Source organism: Colias philodice, chromosome 23, assembly GCF_061535455.1.
Source record: "Colias philodice isolate Cphi_HAF_F1 chromosome 23, ilColPhil1 Martin Lab GWU primary, whole genome shotgun sequence".
In the NCBI taxonomy this organism is placed as follows: domain Eukaryota; kingdom Metazoa; phylum Arthropoda; class Insecta; order Lepidoptera; family Pieridae; genus Colias; species Colias philodice.
The window spans coordinates 7,054,157-7,074,170 of NC_143108.1; the positions used below are offsets into that span (position 1 = coordinate 7,054,157).

A 20,014-nucleotide genomic window follows, 5' to 3' on the forward strand; every position below is an offset into this window, starting at 1 on the left:
ACGTTAATAATCAAGTTTTCACTTCTGCCGGCACTCCCGGAGTGCAACCCGTCTTTTTTTTTTTATCGATAGGGAAGCGCTTGACCACAATCTCGCCTGAGCCCTAATGTTAAGCTGAGATGTGGTCTTAGATGGTACGCGCTTCCCTAGAAGATACCATACCACTCTACACTCTACGCTTGAATACCTCCATATTGTACTCATCGGGGAACACAGATTCAGGAAGCATGTTCCAGTCCCTCGCGGTTCGGATAAAGAATGTGCAATCGAACCGCTTAGTCCGGGTATATGGAACGTCCACCATATGGCGATGCCTAGATTTCAGACGTAATCAAAAGGCAGTCACGAACTTATATTTACTTACAAATATTTAAAGAATGATATACGAATGTTTCGTCGATACGAATGTGTAAATGCCCATGAAGGACATACAATCACACTTTAGAATTTATAATATTGGTAAGGAAAACTGGAAAGAATGCAACTCCACAGATTATGATGCTTCATAAATCATAATATGGTAGCTACTGTGGGTAGCTAATAGCTAAGCTATTAAAACGAGTTTTGAGTATATACTTCCAGTGGCATTGCCTTTGTGATTTACGAAAAAAAAAATGAGCAGAAACTAAATTCTACATTCAAAAAATATAATCTAGATTGTTGTTACGTCAGTTTTCAGTCGAAAAGTGAAGCGTGAAATTGAGACCCGAAATGTTGGGGAAGAATATGATTAATTTATTAGTTCGTGCGAAAAATAAACCAAAGTTCCATGTGCCTAAGCAGAACTTTGCTCAAGTTGGAATAGGTATAGCTACACCCCCAAGAGCTCCATGTTCCTACTTTGTACGTAATGTTATTTATTTAGCATGAAAATTTTCCTTTATCCGTGCATTAGCATATTAAATTTAAATAGAAATCTTTGCATATTTTCCTTAAAAGATATCCAAATCCAATTTAGGTACTAGCACATTGATCAGTTGTTTTGCTTTTTCAGGAAAAACTATTACACATGGCGTTTATAACAACTTTTTGGCTAACCCCGTGTTTATACTTCTTGACACAGATTAAAGTATGGCGTCGAGAATACATCGAAAATAAATAAAAGTATTTAGCACAATAATATGAGTATGTTCTCATTTTAATTTAAATTATGCTGACCCAGGAAAAGCGTACAATCGATCATTACTATAATAATAAGATATTTTATATTACTGTGTACCTACATGCCTACAATTATTCAAATTTCAAATATTTGAATTTGTTAACAGATAGGGTAACGGCACCAGTGGTCAGCCTCATAACAGCTTTTTGAAGTTTGGACAATTGCCATTTCTACAACAATCGTCGAATAAAAAAACGTACAACATGTATGGATTTATTGTTTATTGTAGTTTCGAATCAACGTTTATTAAAAACAATAATTCTCTTAGTAAAATATATAATTAATTTTAAACAAAAAATGGCCCAGTGTCCCAGTGAACAGCCTCTAAAAACCAATAAACAGCCTTGTTGAACCCAGTGTTCAGCCTTTAGTAAGTATAACTCATAATGATATCAAAATAAACAATGTTATATCAAAATCAACGATATTAATCACATTTTTATAGCAACGATTCACTTAGCACAAAAAAATGTATATCGCACATAATGCATTATTATTGTAAACATACTATTACAATCTCTTTGTGTCTTCATATTTTCTAGGAACTTGTTATTACTTATCATAAAAACAGCAATAATTCTTTTTAAAAAAAATCAACGATATTAGTATATAATATGTCCTATTGATGTATCTATAATCCATATGTTCTACTGGCCTCCCTAATCGGCATTCCACTTCGTATGGCTACCATGGCAGATGAGAGTTTCTCTGGAGGATACTGTTGTCTTGGCGGCATTTTTAGCTAAAAAAAAGGGAACAATAATAACTTTTGGATATGAATACACATAATACCATTATTTCAGGTAAAACTTAACTAACTTATAGATTTACACACAAATTTATACTTAAAATATTATTTCAATAACATCGTGGCTGAATACTGGATCATTGAGACCACAGATTGAGACCCAGTGGTCAGCCGGTTGAAAAGATATTTTGAAATGCGGCTGACCACTGAGTTATCTAACAATTAGGAAATAATCCCAGTAATCAGCCCCGGGGCTGTCCATTGGATCTTTCATAAAAAATCAGTATCCAATGGTCAGCCCCTCAAATTTTTAACTAAAAAAACAATATTTTTTATCAAATTTCATAAAATTAAATGCTCCAAGTAATCTATAAAGTTATTATCTATAAAACACACTCACATTTCATACTAAAATATGTTATTTCTCACCTTTCAAAAGAGCACCACGTGAAACAAAAAATATGGCGAACATGACACTTCTGCTCTTGTCGGCGGACAGCACCTGTATGAACGTGTTTACTTCTCTCCCCTGACCCCCTGCCGCTCCTATTGCGTGATGCATGAACCAATAACGAAACAGAGCTTCTATTTAAGTGCGTGTGATTTGGTTATTTTGATTGCAGCGATATTTATGGCCAATAAACAACGCAATAGGCTGATCACTGGTGCCTGGCTGACCACTGGTGCCGTTACCCTATAATATTTTGTAGAATTTGATTGGTGGACTTGCTCACAGATAACTTATGTTTGAGAAAAGCTGACCTTGCTACTTAAGACTTCGTTGCGTGTACTTTAATTTTAGTTTCATCAAAATCAGTCCAGTAGTTTTATATATTGTGTATACCTCACAGAGCAAGTAATATAAGTACCACGACACGACAACATCGGGCTCGCGATGTCTTTCACACGTGCGTAGATTTAAATATATTTTTTTATTTAAAATTAGGCTTGTGTTACAGAGGACGAATAACTTTTGAAAAGAAATAATAATATTCAAAAATTATTGCTTGAATCGAGACAACAGACAAAAATTTTATACGATTTGTATGGAAACCCACCTATCTATTGTAATATTGCTTGTCTATAAAAGGCTTAGATCATTAACTTAATGATATGCGATAAAAGGTCACTATGAACGAAGATTCTCTTTAAAAATGTAGGTATTAAACCATACAGATTTGTATTCTATAGAGCTTTTTCTAGGTATAATAATACGGTTCATATCGATGAATAATTATCACATAATTATATAATTGCGGGAACACTATTATTATTGTAATAATTATAATAATAATGTTCCCGCTTTACCACAAATAATATTAGAAACGTGTGAATATTATCTGTGGTTAGAAGTTCTGTGGTAGTCAGTATATTATTTTACTCTATGGTACAATCTGTCATTAATTGAAAAGTGAGGTTATGTTAAGTTTGTTTACTAACACCGAATCGAAAGATTAATAATGAAAGAATCAAAGGTCCAAGGCCAGACACCAATAGAAGATCTAAAAGAGCTACGTAACTATTTCGCAACACACAATGTGACCAGGGAGTATATAGCGCATACTTCAAAAGTACATTCCGTTGGTTGGTCCTGCGATGGAAGGCGCTTAGCGTCAGGTTCTTTTGATAAAACCGTTGTTATTTTCAACTTGGAACGGAGTAGACTGGTAAGTACAAAGAAAAATCACTACTTGCTTGCAGAAAAATAATATGATTGACATTAGAAAAGAGTTATATTATCTTCTAAAGAACAGACATACATTTAAGTGCAAGAATTGAAAAAGTTGTGGTCAGAATTTGCTTAGGAGGCTCATTTAACTAGGTATGTATTTTAATTGGCATATTAGTTTTACTTTCTTCTATTTTTGTACTGATGTAAGAAGTTTTCTATATTTTTTAACTAGCTTACCGCCGCGCCCACGCCTTCGCCCGCTGTGTCTAAAAGCTAATAAATTATATACTAAAACCTTCCTCTTGAATCACTCTATCTATTAAAAAAATCGCATCAAAATCCGTTACGTAGTTTTAAAGATTTAAGCATACAAAGGAACATAGTGACAGAGAAAGCGACTTTGTTTTATACTATGTAGTGATATCATTTATATTGAACAGGTACAAGACTTTGTGTTCCGCGGCCACACAGGCTCTGTGGACCAACTCTGCTGGCACGCCTCACATCCTGATCTCCTCAGCACAGCTAGTGGAGACAAGTCTGTTAGAATATGGGATGCACGGTAAGACAATTTGACTAATATTATAAAACTGAAGTTTGTTTGTTTGAATGCACTAATCTCAGGAACTACTGGTCTGATTTTAAAATGTATTTCGGTGTTAGATAGCCCATTTATGAAAAAAGACTATAGTGAAGCAATGCGGCTAAAACCCTGGGGGCACAGCTAGTCTTCTTACATAATAAAATATGAAAAACCTGTGAAATGATGATTGTAAAATCTAGTTATTATTTATAGAAATAAACTGATTTTTGCAAGTAACAGTTAAGTACAGATTAAAAATTAAAATTTATTTGCTTTCTGAAACCTATGGTAATTGTTTTTTAATTTAAGTGAATCAAAAGCACTTCAAAAATATCTAGTTGAATAGAAAATATTTAAGTTGAAATATTATGTATACTAATAAAATTAAGCTATACTGCATTATTACCTCAGGTCCCACAAATGTGCGGCAGCCATATCTACAAAAGGAGAGAATATAAACATAGCCTGGTCTCCAAACGGCTCCACTATAGCTGTGGGAAATAAAGAGGATTTAGTGTCTTTTATTGACGCTCGCACATATAAAGTTGTGAGTATTTTGTTGGTAAAATATTTTTGGTTTGACAAATTTGAATCTTTTTAACCGACTTCAAAAAAAAGGAGGAGGTTATCAATTCGGCCGGTATGTTTTTTTTTTTGTTTATGTATGTACACCGATTACTCCGAGGTTTCTGAACCGATTTACGTGATTCTTTTTTTGTTCGATGCGGGATGGTGTCGAATTGGTCCCATAAAATATTTATTCGGATAGGCCCAGTAGTTTTTATTTTATGAGCATTTTTGTCTGTATTTGTAAATGTTGCAAGTGCAAGTTTGAAGTCGGTTGTTTTTAACACAGTTATCTTATCACTTGTTAACTAAACTAATAATACAAGCAATACAATACCGTATGGTTTAATTCATAGACCTGTTGGCAAAAGGAATCAAGTGTTTTATAGCACTGCTAATCATCATCAAAATCCTTTCGGTGGTAGTCAAAACTAAAATCCAAATTTATACACATTCGTAATTTTATTTCCTACTAGCGGTCCGCCCCGGCCTCACCCGTGGTACATATTTACGTTGTCTCTACATAAGAACCATCCTTGGACTTACACAAACATTAAAAAAAAAGATTTATCGAAATCGGTTCAGCCGTTCACACGTGATGCTGTGACGACTGACAACCTATAATATGGAATACTAGATTTCCGCCCGCAGCTTCGCCCGCGTTTGCAAAGGAAAACCCGCATAGTTCCCGTTCCCGTGGGATTTCCGGGATAAAAACTATCCTATGTGTTAATCCAAGTTACCCTCTATATGTGTGCTAAATTTCATTGTAATCGGTTCAGTAGTTTTTACGTGAAAGAGTAACAAACATCCATACATCCATACATCCTTACAAACTTTCGCCTTTATAATATTAGAAGAAATTGTCTGCACTGCTAGTATTAAAAAAATCCATTTTGTATTGTTTATTATTTATATGTTATGTTAATTTCAGGTGACAGAGGAGCAATTTAACTTCGAAGTAAATGAAATATCATGGAACATAACATCAGATCTCTTCTTCTTAACAAATGGACTGGGATGTGTTCACATATTGACGTAAGTTTGTTAAAATTAGCATGTAGTTCTTTATAGAGCACATTAATTCATTTTATTTTTGTTTCTTTATCGATTTTGTGACATTCAAATGTTAGTAGAGATAAACTACGATAACATGGCGCGCCCCTCTAAATTACAGTTTCAATGTGTGTAGTGACATCCTTACGAAGGAGTTTGTATGTAGTTGTACGTATTCGTCTTTAGTACTTTAGTAGCAGGCCGGCAGCGGTCTGACTCTTGGTGGTGCATTGTAAATACTTTCACAAATACTTTCAAATGTTTTGAATTTTGGAGGGGCGCGCCATGTTATCGTAGTTTATCTCTAGTCACTTAAAATTTTAGTGCGTTTTAAAATTCAGTAATAAATGAAACACGTTTAAAAAATTTACAAAAAATAAAATTCACAAATAAAGTATTGTTCTCCAATTTCTTCTACTATTTCGGTTTCTTATTGGCGGGATCACGGGTGGCCGTGAGGCTAGGCGTGGCTCGATAAAGCAAAAAGACGCGGGTTAGGATCCTGCCTCATGATCGATTTTTTCTATTCTTTAAATTTTATCATTTTTAGAGCATTTGAATGTTAGCTAAATATCAAATGTTCTTCGTCCAGGTATCCGTCCCTAGAACAGCAAACAGTACTGAAAGCGCACCCGGGCACATGCATATGTATAGAGCACGCGCCCGGCGGCCGGTACTTCGCGACCGGATCTGCGGACGCGCTTGTTTCACTGTGGGACACTAGTGAATTGGCCTGTTTACGGGTGTTTTCTAGGTAATATCACTCCATACTAATATTATAAATGCGAAAGTAACTCTGTCTGTCTGTCTGTCTGTTACTCAATCACGCCTTAACTACTGAACCAATTGGCATGAAATTTGGTATAGAGATATTTTGATACCCGAGAAATGACATAGGATAGGTTTGATCCCGGAAATCCTACGGGAACGGGTTTTTCTTTGAAAACGCGGGCGAAGCCGCGTGCGGAAAGCTAGTATAGGTAATAAGCCCTAAAACACACATACACACACACACACATTATAATATACGCTTTGTGTTTGAACACACTGTATACTGCAGGCCGTGCATTATGTATGAGTGTACTGTATTGAATACAGTACACTCGTCACAGTACATTAAACACAACACATACTAAACTAGCTCTAAAACAAACTACACTGGTAAAGCAAACAGTACTAAAAGCGCACCCGTTTGAATTTACCGAATTTGCAAACCGAGTTGAATCTTGCCAAAAAAAGTTTCACTTCTGACATGTGTTCTCGGCACTCGCGCTTTAATCATTTATTTATTTAATTACTAATTTCTTCTACTACTTATATTACTATTTATTACAGATTAGAATGGCCAGTACGAACTCTGTCATTCAGTTTCGACGGAAGACTGCTCGCTTCAGCAAGCGAAGATCACATTATCGATATTGGTGACACGGAAACTGGTAAGAATTGTTTTTTTTTTGTATAATACTTTTTTTTTTTATAGCATTGGAAGGCAAAAACAAAATGGAAGGGAACGAAATGGAACATTGGAAGGCAAAAAGAAATTGTATAATACTGCTTGTGAAGGCTTTTTGAAATATGGATTTGTCACTTTTACAACCTATCTGTATTATCAGGGTTTGATTTCACTTCTATAGCATACAATTTTCTCAATTGATAAACTTTTATATATAACAGGCTATTATTATCCATACTAATATTATAAATGCGAAAGTAACTCTGTCTGTCTGTCTGTCTGTTACTCAATCACGCCTAAACTACTGAACCAATTTGCATGAAATTTGGTATGGAGATATTTTGATACCCGAGAAAGGACATAGGCTACCTTTTATTGCGAAATATGTACCACGGGCGAAGCCGGGGCGGACCTCTAGTATCTTATATATAAAATTCTCGTGTCACAATGTTAGTCTGCATACTCCTCCGAAACGGGTGGACCGATTCTCATGAAATTTTCTGTGCATATCGGGTAAGTCTGAGAATCGGCCAACATCTATTTTTCATATGTACCACGGGCGAAGCCGGGGCGGACCGCTAGTTTTATTTAAAACTAATAGCCTAAAGTAACCGTCATGAGAAGCTATAAATTTTGTAAACAAGTGTTCAGGAGTTCACAACATTTGGACCAACAAAAAAAATGAATTAAATTTAATAAAAATTATCTTCTTCCTTGATAACATGCTCCACACAACGCTTCCAATTTTCCGAAGTAATCTGCTGCAGTCCCTCTTGTAATAATTGTTTTACCTCGTCAAATTTACGTAATAACAAATAAAATTAACGCAACAATTAAAGTAACAACAATAAAAAAGTGATAACGAAACAATAACAAAATTAACAATAACAACCAGATCCGCGATATATGCAAAGCAATGAAACAAACTCGTACGCATTCGAAACTCGAATGATGCGTTTATTTCAAAATGGCGTCCCGATAGTTCACAATCCCTGCGACGGACGCGTTCCGGTACCAAGAAACACAAACGATAGCGCTTTGCGTCGTTAAAATATGATCCGACTAAATTAAATAGGTTGTTACTTTCATATAACCCGTCTATATTTCATGTCGATTGAATATGGTCAATTTATTATTATCTCGCAGTATAAAATGTTTACTTAGTAAAAGATGTTTGTTTACATAATTTATAGCTTCTCGTGACGGGTACTTTAACTAATAACACTTGGTGTAGGAGTTCTGAAATCGGTCCAGTAGTTCCTAAGGTTAGGCGTTAGCACTAACAAACAAACTTCAGCTTTATGCTGGTAGATAATAGAAGTAGATTTTTTCCAACTCTTTATTAACCACTCATTATATGACAACAAAATAATATTATTTCGTTTATTAGGAGAAAAAGTAGCAGAGATCCCCGTACAAGCGGCAACATTCACAGTGGCATGGCATCCCTCAAGATATTTAATAGCTTACGCGTGTGAAGACAAAGAACCACCAGAAAGAAAAAGAGATACTGGCAACCTCAAACTGTGGGGATTGAGTAGTAACTAGCAACTAGCAACACTAAAATATGAATAAATGATTTATTTTGAATACGTTTTTTATTTGTCTAAATGTTGATGAGTGAATGGTACGAGATCCCACAGCAGGATAAGTGCGTTCATAGTTTTTTTGTTATTCATATGTAATTAACAGAAAAATTAGCTTGAATTTTATATATGGTTCATAAATGTGCGCTAGGAAAGTATAAATGGATCGAAACCAACAACCTGTTTGTACCAGATAGGTATAATTATAATTTGCCGTGATGTAGACTACATTTTATATTTAAAATAACAAATGAACCAAATGTTTTTCGAAAAACCGATTAGAAAAATTTTTTATTAAAAATGCTGGCGGCTAAATTTTGACTGGCAACCTAGTCGATATAATAATATATTCTTCTAATTATAAATATACATAAAATTTTGGTTTAAGCACAAAAAACTATGAACGTACTAATCCTGCTGTGGGATCTTAGACTAGATTTAGAAAATACAAAATAGTAGCTAATGCGATTTCATTTTATTAAATGTATAAAGTGAAATTGAATGAATAATTGAGCTAAAGTTAGTCAAAATGCCATTTTCGAAGGTAACAATGAAGAACAAAGGCTGCATCGCACCATGTTCCACCTGCACGTTGGTCAGACAGACTGTCGGCCTAACAAACATAATTTTTTAAAGAAACGAAAAAATTCGAATTTCTGTCACATTCCTTGACCAACTCGCAGAGCAATCGAATCTTAATCGAACTTTAATCTACTCTTTCAGTATATGGCGAGGCGGAGCGCCGCGCATTTTCCATTGTTAAACTATTATCGACATTGATCTCATTAAAATAACATTCAAAATCAAATAACAATTTATTTCGGGAGCATCGAAGCGTCACACGCAAAAAGTAGCGCGCTCAGCGCTGCGCTTTTTTGAATGTTATTTCAATAGTTTGACAATGAAAAATTAGTTTTGTATCGAGTGTATCGAATCAATTCTCGGAATGTGTATCTATGAACAGAACATATAAATTTTGATGAGATAATAATAAACTGCATTTGTTTGCCGATTGATTTCTAAGATTTTTTATGTTAGATTGTTTTTTATCTGATTCATATGTATCTATTTGTTCTTTATTAAAACAGACATTCATAAATAAAACTCTAACATATAAGAAAACTAGCAGTCCGCCCCGGCTTCGCCCGTGGTACCTACATGTTTAAACTATCCTATCTCTCAAGTTGGATCGAACTGCACATGGTGTGTTTTATTATAATCGGTTAAGTGGTTTAGGAGTCCATTGAGGACAAACATTGTGACACGAGATTTATATATATATATTAAGATGTAATTAAATTGTAAGGCAGTTAAATAAAACAATACTTCATCTAATAAGCATTTTATTGATATTTACACCTACATAAATAATAACTTAATAACAACCAATCTACATAAAAGTGATTAAGTATAACATTAAATATCGTCAAGGCATCCATTTTGAATTCCTTTACCAAGTTTCGGTTTGGAATCTTCCAGAATTTGTCATATTTTGCATGAAACTTTTAGCGTCATCTATTTCTGATAGAACTTCATCTACAAAAGCGTCTTTCACATTATTCGGCATGTTTTTAGCGTTTCCCGCTATGTAAATGTATGCTCCTTCATTGATGATAAGACTGCGCAGTATTTCTTTGTTTTGTGCAATTTTGTGCTGTACGTACCTGAAAAAATATGAATATATTATTTTTAGCGTTTATGCGCAGTTTTACGAAACATTTAAGTGACTTAAATATGTAGTTAATTGTAAAGAACTACATAATAAAGAAGAATAGTATGCTTTATTTTGTTTTGAAAAGATAAGTTAATAGATTTTATAGTATGATTTTTTTTGTTGAGGAAAGTTTTCGTATTTTAACTAGGTATTCTTTCAAATAAAAGCAACTGGAATAATTTTGACATGTTCAGTATAGGTAAATAGTTTTAAAGTATATAAACGAAAAAAAAATCAAGTCACAAAAGTTTAATCAAAAATTTTATACAAATGTTTTTTTTTAATTCAAGTTTTTAACACAAACATATGAACTAGGCAGCTTACTAGCTACCTAGTTCTATTATAGATACTTCTATAATGTAACTTCTAACATATTTCCTATCAATTAAACCACATTTTGTATCAAAATACTCACTCTTTATCCTCCTGGTCCCTCGAGAAAGCGCAGTACAATGATATCTTCCCCTCCTTTTCCCATCCTTCTAATTCCTCCCTGCAATGGAAGTCCTTCTCTTTGTACCGACAACCAAAGAAAAGGTGTATAATGTTTCTATCGGCTATGTGCAGGTTAACCCTCTCTTGTATGAGGCTACGGAATGGGGCTAACCCTGTTCCGGGACCGATTAAAATTATTGGAATGTTCTGGAAAAAAAACCATGGTTGATTTATTTGTATTTGACGTTTTTATAATAAATTTAACGAGTTTCTTTACGTTATTAGCCTCTTTTTCGATTCTTGCGGTTTACAGATTCAATTATATGTTTTTTCTAATTATTATGTTTTGGTTCCAAAAATAAGAAATTTAAAGAGAAAATGGTTGTAAATTTCTTTATTCTGTTAGAATAGGCAAAGTCTGAATATATTCATAGATTACCATTTAGAATGTTTTGGTTCAATGCAGTTATAAATTGTTATAATAACAGTTATAAATAATATATACAAAAAAGGCAGTGTATTTTAATGTGAATTATTTGTTACAGTTATTTATCTAATCTGCCAATATTTCTAAACGTATAATACTAGTGTAAAAAAACTATTCCTAACATACACTTTATTAATTATACGACTAATTATAATTAAAATAAACTTACAGCAGCAGGAAACCTAAAGACTCCCTTCTTAATCCATCCATACACCCTATCACCAACGTTTAAGGTTTTAAGCCACTGGGAACACAGCCCCTGCCTGGGTTTCTTTATCTTAGTCTGATATTCCACTACTGCTACAAGAATGTCTATTTTTTCACCTGAAATGTTATAAAAATAATTAGATAATATTTATCTATACTTATACTAATATTATAAAGAGGAAAGGTTTGTATGTATGTATGGTTTTCACGCATAAACTACTGAACCGATTACAATGAAATTTAGCACACATATATAGGGTAACTTGAATTAACACATAGGATAGGTTTTATCCCGGACGGAAGGAAGCTGTAACAGATACTTTAACAGGTCAGAAAGCTGTAACAGGTGCTTTTGCAAGTCAGGGTGCTTTTACAAGTGCTTTATCAGGTCAGGGAGCTTTAACAGGTGCTTAAGCAGGTCAGGGAGCTTTAACAGGTGCTTTAGCAAGTCAGGGTGCTTTTACAAGTGCTTTATCAGGTCAGGGAGCTTTAACAGATGCTTTAGCAGGTCAGGGAGCTTTAACAGGTCAGGGAGCTTTTACAGGTGCTTTAGCAGGTCAGGGAGCTTTAACAGGTGCTTTAACAGATCAGGGAGCTTTTACAGGTGCTTTAGCAGGTCAGGGAGCTTTTACAGGTGCTTTAGCAGGTCAGGGTGCTTTTACGTGCTTTATCAGGTCAGGGAGCTTTAACAGGTGCTTTAGCAGGTCAGGGAGCTTTAACAGGTGCTTTATCAGGTCAGGGAGCTTTTACAGGTGCTTTAGCAAGTCAGGGTGCTTTTACAAGTGCTTTATCAGGTCAGGGATCGTTAACAGGTGCTTTAGCAGGTCAGGGAGCTTTAACAGGTGCTTTAACAGGTCAGGGAGCTTTTACAGGTGCTTTATCAGGTCAGGGAGCTGCTACAGGTGCTTTAACAGGTAAAGAGCTTTTACAGATGCTTTAACAGGTCAGGGAGCTTTAACAGGTGCTTTTACAGTTCAGGGAACTGAAACAGATGTTTTATCAGGTCAGGGAGCTATAATAGTTACTTTAACTCGTCAGGAAGCTGTAACAGGTGCTTTAACAGGTGAGGGAGCTTTTGCAGGTGCTTTAACAGGTCAGGGAGCTTTAACAGGTGCTTTTACAGCTGAGGGAGCTTTTACAGGTGCTTTAACAGGTCAAGGAGCTTTTACAGGTACTTTAACAGGTGAGGGAGCTTTTACAGGTGCTTAAACGTGTGAGGGAGCTTTTACAGGTGCTTTTACAGGCCAGGGAGCTGCTACAGGTGCTTTAACAGGTCAGGGAGCTTTAACAGGTGCTTTAGCAGGTCAGGGAGATTTTACAGGTGCTCTAGCAAGTCAAGGTGCTTTTACAAGTGCTTTATTAGGTCAGAGAGCTTTAATAGATGTTTTATCAGGTAAGGGAGCTATAACAGATGACTTAACAGGTCAGGGAGTTATAACAGATGCTTCTACCGGTCAGGGAGCTATAACAGGAGCTTAAACGTGTCAGGGAGCTTTAACAGATGCTTTAACAGGTCAGGGAGCTGCTACAGGTGCTTTAACGGGTCAGGGAGCTTCAACAGGTGCTTCAACAGGTTAGGGAGCTTTTACAGATGCTTTAACAGGTCAGGGAGCTGAAACAGTTATATTAACAGGTCAGGGAGCTTTTACAGGTGCTTTAACAGGTCAGGGAGCTTTTACAGGTGCTTTAACAGGTCGGGGAGCTTTAGCAGATGCTGAAACAGGTCAGGGAGCTTTTACAGGTGCTTTAGCAAGTCAGGGAGCTTTTACAGGTGCTTTAAAAAGTCAGGCAGCTTTTACAAGTGCTTTTACAGGTCAGGGAGCTGCTAAAGGTGCTTTTACAGGTCAAGGAGCTTTAATAGATGTTTTATCAGGTCAGGGAGCTATAACAGATGACTTAACAGGTTAGGGAGTTATAACAGATGCTTTTACCGGTCAAGGAGCTATAACACGTGCTTAAACGTGTCAGGAAGCTTTTACAGGTGCTTGAACAGGTCAGGGAGCTGCTACAGGTGCTTTTACAGGTCAGGGAGCTGCTAAAGGTGCTTTTACAGGTCAGGGAGCTTATATAGATGTTTCATCAGGTCAGGGAGCTATAACAGATGACTTAACAGGTCAGGGAGTTATAACAGATGCTTTTACCGGTCAAGGAGCTATAACACGGGCTTAAACGTGTCAGGAAGCTTTTACAGGTGCTTTTACAGGTCAGGGAGCTATAATAGTTACTTTTACCGGTCAGGAAGCTGTAACAGGTGCTTTAACAGGTAAGGGAGCTTTTACAGGAGCTTTAACAGGTCAGGGAGCTTTTATAGATGTTTTATCACGTCAGGGAGCTATAACGGATGACTTAACAGGTCAGGGAGCTTTAACAGGTGCTTTTACAGGTCAGGGAGCTTTTACAGGTGCTTTATCAGGTCAGGGAGCTGAAATGGATATTTTAATAGGTCAGGGAGCTTTAACAGGTGCTTTTACAGGTCAGGAAACTGCTCCAGGTGCTTTTATAGGTCAGGGAGCTATAACACGTGCTTAAACGTGTCAGGAAGCTTTAACAGGAGCTTTAACAGGTCAGGGAGCTTTTATAGATGACTTAACAGGTCAGGAAGCTTAAACAGGTGCTTTAACAGGTCAGGGAGCTTTTACAGGTGCTTTAACAGGTCAGGGAGCTTTTACAGGTGCTTTAGCAAGTCAGGGAGCTTTTACAGGTGCTTTAACAGGTCAGGGAGCTTTTACAGGTGCTTTAGCAAGTCAGGGAGCTTTAACAAGTGCTTTAACAGATCAGGGAGCTTTAACAGGTGCTTTTACAGGTCAGGGAGCTGCTAAAGGTGCTTTTACAGGTCAGGGAGCTTTAATAGATGTTTTATCAGGTCAGGGAGCTATAACAGATGACTTAACAGGTTAGGGAGTTATAACAGATGCTTTTACCGGTCAAGGAGCTATAACAGGAGCTTAAACGTGTCAGGGAGCTTTAACAGGTGCTTTAACAGGTCAGGGAGCTGCTACAGGTGCTTTAACGGGTCAGGGAGCTTTAACAGGTGCTTTAACAGGTTAAGGAGCTTTAACAGGTGCTTTAACAGGTTAGGGAGCTTTTACAGATGCTTTAACAGGTCAGGGAGCTGAAACAGATATATTAACAGGTCAGGGAGCTTTTACAGGTGCTTTAACAGGTCAGGGAGCTTTTACAGGTGCTTTAACAGGTCAGGGAGCTTTTACAGGTGCTTTAACAGGTCGGGGAGCTTTAGCAGATGCTGAAACAGGTCAGGGAGCTTTTACAGGTGCTTTAGCAAGTCAGGGAGCTTTTACAAGTGCTTTTACAGGTCAGGGAGCTGCAAAAGGTGCTTTTACAGGTCAAGGAGCTTTTATAGATGTTTTATCAGGTCAGGGAGCTATAACAGATGACTTAACAGGTTAGGGAGTTATAACAGATGCTTTTACCGGTCAAGGAGCTATAACACGTGCTTAAACGTGTCAGGAAGCTTTTACAGGTGCTTGAACAGGTCAGGGAGCTGCTACAGGTGCTTTTACAGGTCAGGAAGCTGCTAAAGGTGCTTTTACAGGTCAGGGAGCTTATATATATGTTTCATCAGGTCAGGGAGCTATAACAGATGACTTAACAGGTCAGGGAGTTATAACAGATGCTTTTACCGGTCAAGGAGCTATAACACGGGCTTAAACGTGTCAGGAAGCTTTTACAGGTGCTTTTACAGGTCAGGGAGCTATAATAGTTACTTTTACCGGTCAGGAAGCTGTAACAGGTGCTTTAACAGGTTAGGGAGCTTTTACAGGAGCTTTAACAGGTCAGGGAGCTTTTATAGATGTTTTATCACGTCAGGGAGCTATAACGGATGACTTAACAGGTCAGGGAGCTTTAACAGGTGCTTTTACATGTCAGGGAGCTTTTACAGGTGCTTTAACAGGTCAGGGAGCTGAAATGGATATTTTAATAGGTCAGGGAGCTTTAACAGGTGCTTTTACAGGTCAGGAAACTGCTACAGGTGCTATTACAGGTCAGAGAGCTATAACACGTGCTTAAACGTGTCAGGAAGCTTTTACAGGAGCTTTAACAGGTCAGGGAGCTTTTATAGATGACTTAACAGGTCAGGGAGCTTAAACAGGTGCTTTAACAGGTCAGGGAGCTTTTACAGGTGCTTTTACAGGTCAGGGAGCTGCTAAAGGTGCTTTTACAGGTCAGGGAGCTGCTAAAGGTGCTTTTACAGGTCAGGGAGCTGCTAAAGGTGCTTTTACAGGTCAGGGAGCTTATATAGATGTTTCATCAGGTCAGGGAGCTATAACAGATGACTTAACAGGTCAGGGAGTTAAAACAGATGCTTTTACCGGTCAAGGAGCTATAACACGGGCTTAAACGTGTCAGGAAGCTTTTACAGGTGCTTTAACAAGTCAGGGAGCTTTTACAGGTGCTTAAACAGTTCAGGGAGCTTTTACAGGTGCTTTAAAAAGTCAGGGAGCTTTTACAAGTGCTTTTACAGGTCAGGGAGCTGCTAAAGGTGCTTTTACAGGTCAGGGAGCTTTTATAGATGTTTTATCAGGTCAGGGAGCTATAACAGATGACTTAACAGGTTAGGGAGTTGTAACAGATGCTTTTACCGGTCAAGGAGCTAAAACACGTGCTTAAACGTGTCAGGAAGCTTTTACAGGTGCTTGAACAGGTCAGGGAGCTGCTGCAGGTGCTTTTACAGGTCAGGGAGCTGCTACAGGTGCTTTTACAGGTCAGGGAGCTTTTACAGGTGCTTTAACAGGTCAGGGAGCTGAAACAGATATTTTAATAGGTCAGGGAGCTTTAACAGGTGCTTGAACAGGTCAGGGAGCTTTCACAGGTGCTATCACAGGTCAGGGAGCTTAAACAGGTGCTTTAACAGGTCAGGGAGCTTTTACAGGTGCTTTTACAGGTCAGGGAGCTGCTAAAGGTGCTTTTACAGGTCAGGGAGCTTTTATAGATGTTTTATCAGGTCAGGGAGCTATAACAGATGACTTAACAGGTTAGGGAGTTATAACAGATGCTTTTACCGGTCAAGGAGCTATAACACGTGCTTAAACGTGTCAGGAAGCTTTTACAGGTGCTTGAACAGGTCAGGGAGCTGCTACAGGTGCTTGAACAGGTCAGGGAGCTGCTACAGGTGCTTTTACAGGTAAGGGAGCTTTTACAGGTGCTTTAACAGGTCAGGGAGCTGAAACAGATATTTTAATAGGTCAGGGAGCTTTAACAGGTGCTTTTACCGGTCAAGGAGCTATAACACGGGCTTAAACGTGTCAGGAAGCTTTTACAGGTGCTTTTACACGTCAGGGAGCTGCTACAGGTGCTTTTACAGGTCAGGGAGCTTTTACAGGTGCTTTAACAGGTCGGGGAGCTTTAGCAGTGCTTTAACTGTGCTTTAACAGGTGAGGGAGCTTTTACAGGTGCTTAAACAGGTCAGGGAGCTTTAACAGCTGAGGGAGCTTTTACAGGTGCTTTAAGAGGTCAGGGAGCTTTTACAGGTGCTTTTACAGGCCAGGGAGCTTTAATAGATGTTTTATCAGGTAAGGGAGCTATAACAGATGACTTAACAGGTTAGGGAGTTATAACAGATGCTTTTACCGGTCAAGGAGCTATTACACGTGCTTAAACGTGTCAGGAAGCTTTTACAGGTGCTTGAACAGGTCAGGGAGCTGCTACAGGTGCTTTTACAGGTCAGGGAGCTTTTACAGGTGCTTTAACAGGTCGGGGAGCTTTAGCAGTGCTTTAACTGTGCTTTAACAGCTGAGGGAGCTTTTACAGGTGCTTTAAGAGGTCAGGGAGCTTTTACAGGTGCTAAAACGTGTGAGGGAGCTTTTACAGGTGCTTTTACAGGCCAGGGAGCTTTAATAGATGTTTTATCAGGTAAGGGAGCTATAACAGATGACTTAACAGGTTAGGGAGTTATAACAGATGCTTTTACCGGTCAAGGAGCTATAACACGTGCTTAAACGTGTCAGGAAGCTTTTACAGGTGCTTGAACAGGTCAGGGAGCTGCTACAGGTGCTTTTACAGGTCAGGGAGCTGCTAAAGGTGCTTTTACAGGTCAGGGAGCTTTTACAGGTGCTTAAACAGGTCAGGGAGCTGAAACAGATATTTTAATAGGTCAGGGAGCTTTAACAGGTGCTTTTACAGGTCAAGAAACTGCTACAGGTGCTTTTACAGGTCAGGGAGCTGAAACAGATGTTTTATCAGGTGAGGGAGCTATAATAGTTACTTTTACCGGTCAGGAAGCTGTAACAGGTGCTTTAACAGGTCAGAGAGCTTTCACAGGTGCTATCACAGGTCAGGGAGCTTAATCAGGTGCTTTAACAGGTCAGGGAGCTTTTACAGGTGCTTTTACAGGTCAGTGAGCTTTAATAGATGTTTTATCAGGTCAGGGAGCTATAACAGATGACTTAACAGGTTAGGGAGTTATAACAGATGCTTTTACCGGTCAAGGAGCTATAACACGTGCTTAAACGTGTCAGGAAAATTTTACAGGTGCTTGAACAGGTCAGGGAGCTGCTACAGGTGCTTTTACAGGTCAGGGAACTGCTACAGGTGCTTTTACAGGTCAGGGAGCTTTTACAGGTGCTTTAACAGGATAGGGAGCTTTAACAGGAGCTTTAACAGGTCAGGGAGCTTTTATAGATGTTTTATCACGTCAGGGAGCTATAACGGATGACTTAACAGGTCAGGGAGCTTTAACAGGTGCTTTTACAGGTCAGGGAGCTATAACACGTGCTTAAACGTGTCAGGAAGCTTTTACAGGTGCTTGAACAGGTCAGGGAGCTGCTACATGTGCTTTTAAAGGTCAGGGAGCTGCTACAGGTGCTTTTACAGGTAAGGGAGCTTTTACAGGTGCTTAAACAGGTCAGGGAGCTGAAACAGATATTTTAATAGGTCAGGGAGCTTTAACAGGTGCTTTTACAGGTCAGGGAGCCTTTACAGGTGCTTTAACAGGTCGGGGAGCTTTAGCAGATGCTGAAACAGGTCAGGGAGCTTTTACAGGTGCTTTAGCAAGTCAGGGAGCTTTAACAGGTGTTTTAAAAAGTCAGGGAGCTTTTACAAGTGCTTTTACAGGTCAGGGAGCTGCTAAAGGTGCTTTTACAGGTCAGGGAGCTTTTATAGATGTTTTATCAGGTCAGGGAGCTAAAACAGATGACTTAACAGGTTAGGGAGTTATAACAGATGCTTTTACCGGTCAAGGAGCTATAACTTGTGCTTAAACGTGTCAGGAAGCTTTTACAGGTGCTTGAACAGGTCAGGGAGCTGCTACACGTGCTTTTACAGGTCAGGGAGCTGCTACAGGTGCTTTTACAGGTCAGGGAGCTTTAACAGGTGCTTTTACAGGTCAGGAAACTGCTACAGGTGCTTTTACAGGTCAGGGAGCTGAAACAGATGTTTTATCAGGTGAGGGAGCTATAATAGTTACTTTTACCGGTCAGGAAGCTGTAACAGGTGCTTTAACAGGTCAGAGAGCTTTCACAGGTGCTATCACAGGTCAGGGAGCTTAAACAGGTGCTTTAACAGGTCAGGGAGCTTTTACAGGTGCTTTTACAGGTCAGGGAGCTTTTACAGGTGCTTTAACAGATCAGGGAGCTGAAACAGATATTTAATAGGTCAGGGAGCTTTAACAGGTGCTTTTACAGGTCAGGAAACTGCTTCAGGTGCTTTTACAGGTCAGGGAGCTTTTACAGGTGCTTTAACAGGTCAGGGAGCTTTTACAGGTGCTTTTACAGGTCAGGGAGTTGAAACAGATGTTTTATCAGGTCAGGGAGCTATAATGGTTACTTTTACCGGTCAGGAAGCTGTAACAGGTGCTTTAACAGGTCAGGGAGCTTTCACAGGTGCTTTCACAGGTCAGGGAGCTTTTACAGGTGCTTTAACAGGTCAGGGAGCTTTTACAGGTGCTTTTACAGGTCAGGGAGCTGCTAATGGTGCTTTTACAGGTCAGGGAGCTTTTATAGATGTTTTATCAGGTCAGGGAGCTATAACAGATGACTTAACAGGTTAGGGAGTTATAACAGTTGCTTTTACCGGTCAAGGAGCTATAACACCTTCTTAAACGTGTCAGGAAGCTTTTACAGGTGCTTGAACAGGTCAGGGAGCTGCTACAGGTGCTTGAACAGGTCAGGGAGCTGCTACAGGTGCTTTTACAGGTCAGGGAGCTGCTACAGGTGTTTTTACAGGTCAGGGAGCTTTTACAGGTGCTTTAACAGGTCAGGGAGCTGAAACAGATACATTAACAGGTCAGGGAGCTTTAACAGGTGCTTTTACAGGTCAGGGAACTGAAACAGATGTTTTATCAGGTCAGGGAGCTATAATAGTTACTTTATCTCGTCAGGAAGCTGTG

The 20,014-nt window shown here is 38.4% G+C and overlaps 2 protein-coding genes across 2 annotated transcripts in view; one reads left to right on the top strand and one right to left on the bottom strand.

Annotated features, from left to right (window-relative positions):
- Nucleotides 1-3,298: 3,298 nt before the first annotated feature.
- On the top strand, nucleotides 3,299-8,831 carry tex (THO complex 3 homolog tex). Its single transcript, XM_089709937.1, has 7 exons — nucleotides 3,299-3,577; nucleotides 4,023-4,144; nucleotides 4,577-4,712; nucleotides 5,667-5,770; nucleotides 6,381-6,542; nucleotides 7,124-7,224; nucleotides 8,632-8,831. The coding sequence occupies exons 1-7, from the start codon at nucleotides 3,371-3,373 to the stop codon at nucleotides 8,787-8,789; spliced, it is 990 nt and encodes a 329-aa protein (XP_089566063.1). The 5' UTR covers nucleotides 3,299-3,370; the 3' UTR covers nucleotides 8,790-8,831.
- Nucleotides 8,832-10,153: 1,322 nt separating this feature from the next.
- Nucleotides 10,154-20,014, bottom strand: part of LOC149478131 (NADPH-dependent diflavin oxidoreductase 1) — a 50,523-nt gene continuing 40,662 nt past the window's right edge. Inside the window, exons 6-8 of the mRNA XM_089709878.1 lie at nucleotides 11,633-11,787; nucleotides 10,957-11,183; nucleotides 10,154-10,491 (exon numbers count right to left, since the gene is read on the bottom strand). Of these exons, the coding sequence (XP_089566004.1) occupies nucleotides 10,278-10,491; nucleotides 10,957-11,183; nucleotides 11,633-11,787 (596 nt within the window). The 3' untranslated portion in view covers nucleotides 10,154-10,277. The remainder of the gene's footprint in view (nucleotides 10,492-10,956; nucleotides 11,184-11,632; nucleotides 11,788-20,014) is intronic.

Excerpts from the sequence above, each read along its gene's own strand:
- tex (XM_089709937.1), top strand. The coding sequence starts at position 3,371 with ATGAAAGAATCAAAGGTCCAAGGCCAGACACCAATAGAAGATCTAAAA. Across the intron at positions 3,578-4,022 it reads ACTTGGAACGGAGTAGACTG|GTACAAGACTTTGTGTTCCG; the intron begins GTAAGTACAAAG and ends TATATTGAACAG. Across the intron at positions 6,543-7,123 it reads TGTTTACGGGTGTTTTCTAG|ATTAGAATGGCCAGTACGAA; the intron begins GTAATATCACTC and ends TATTTATTACAG.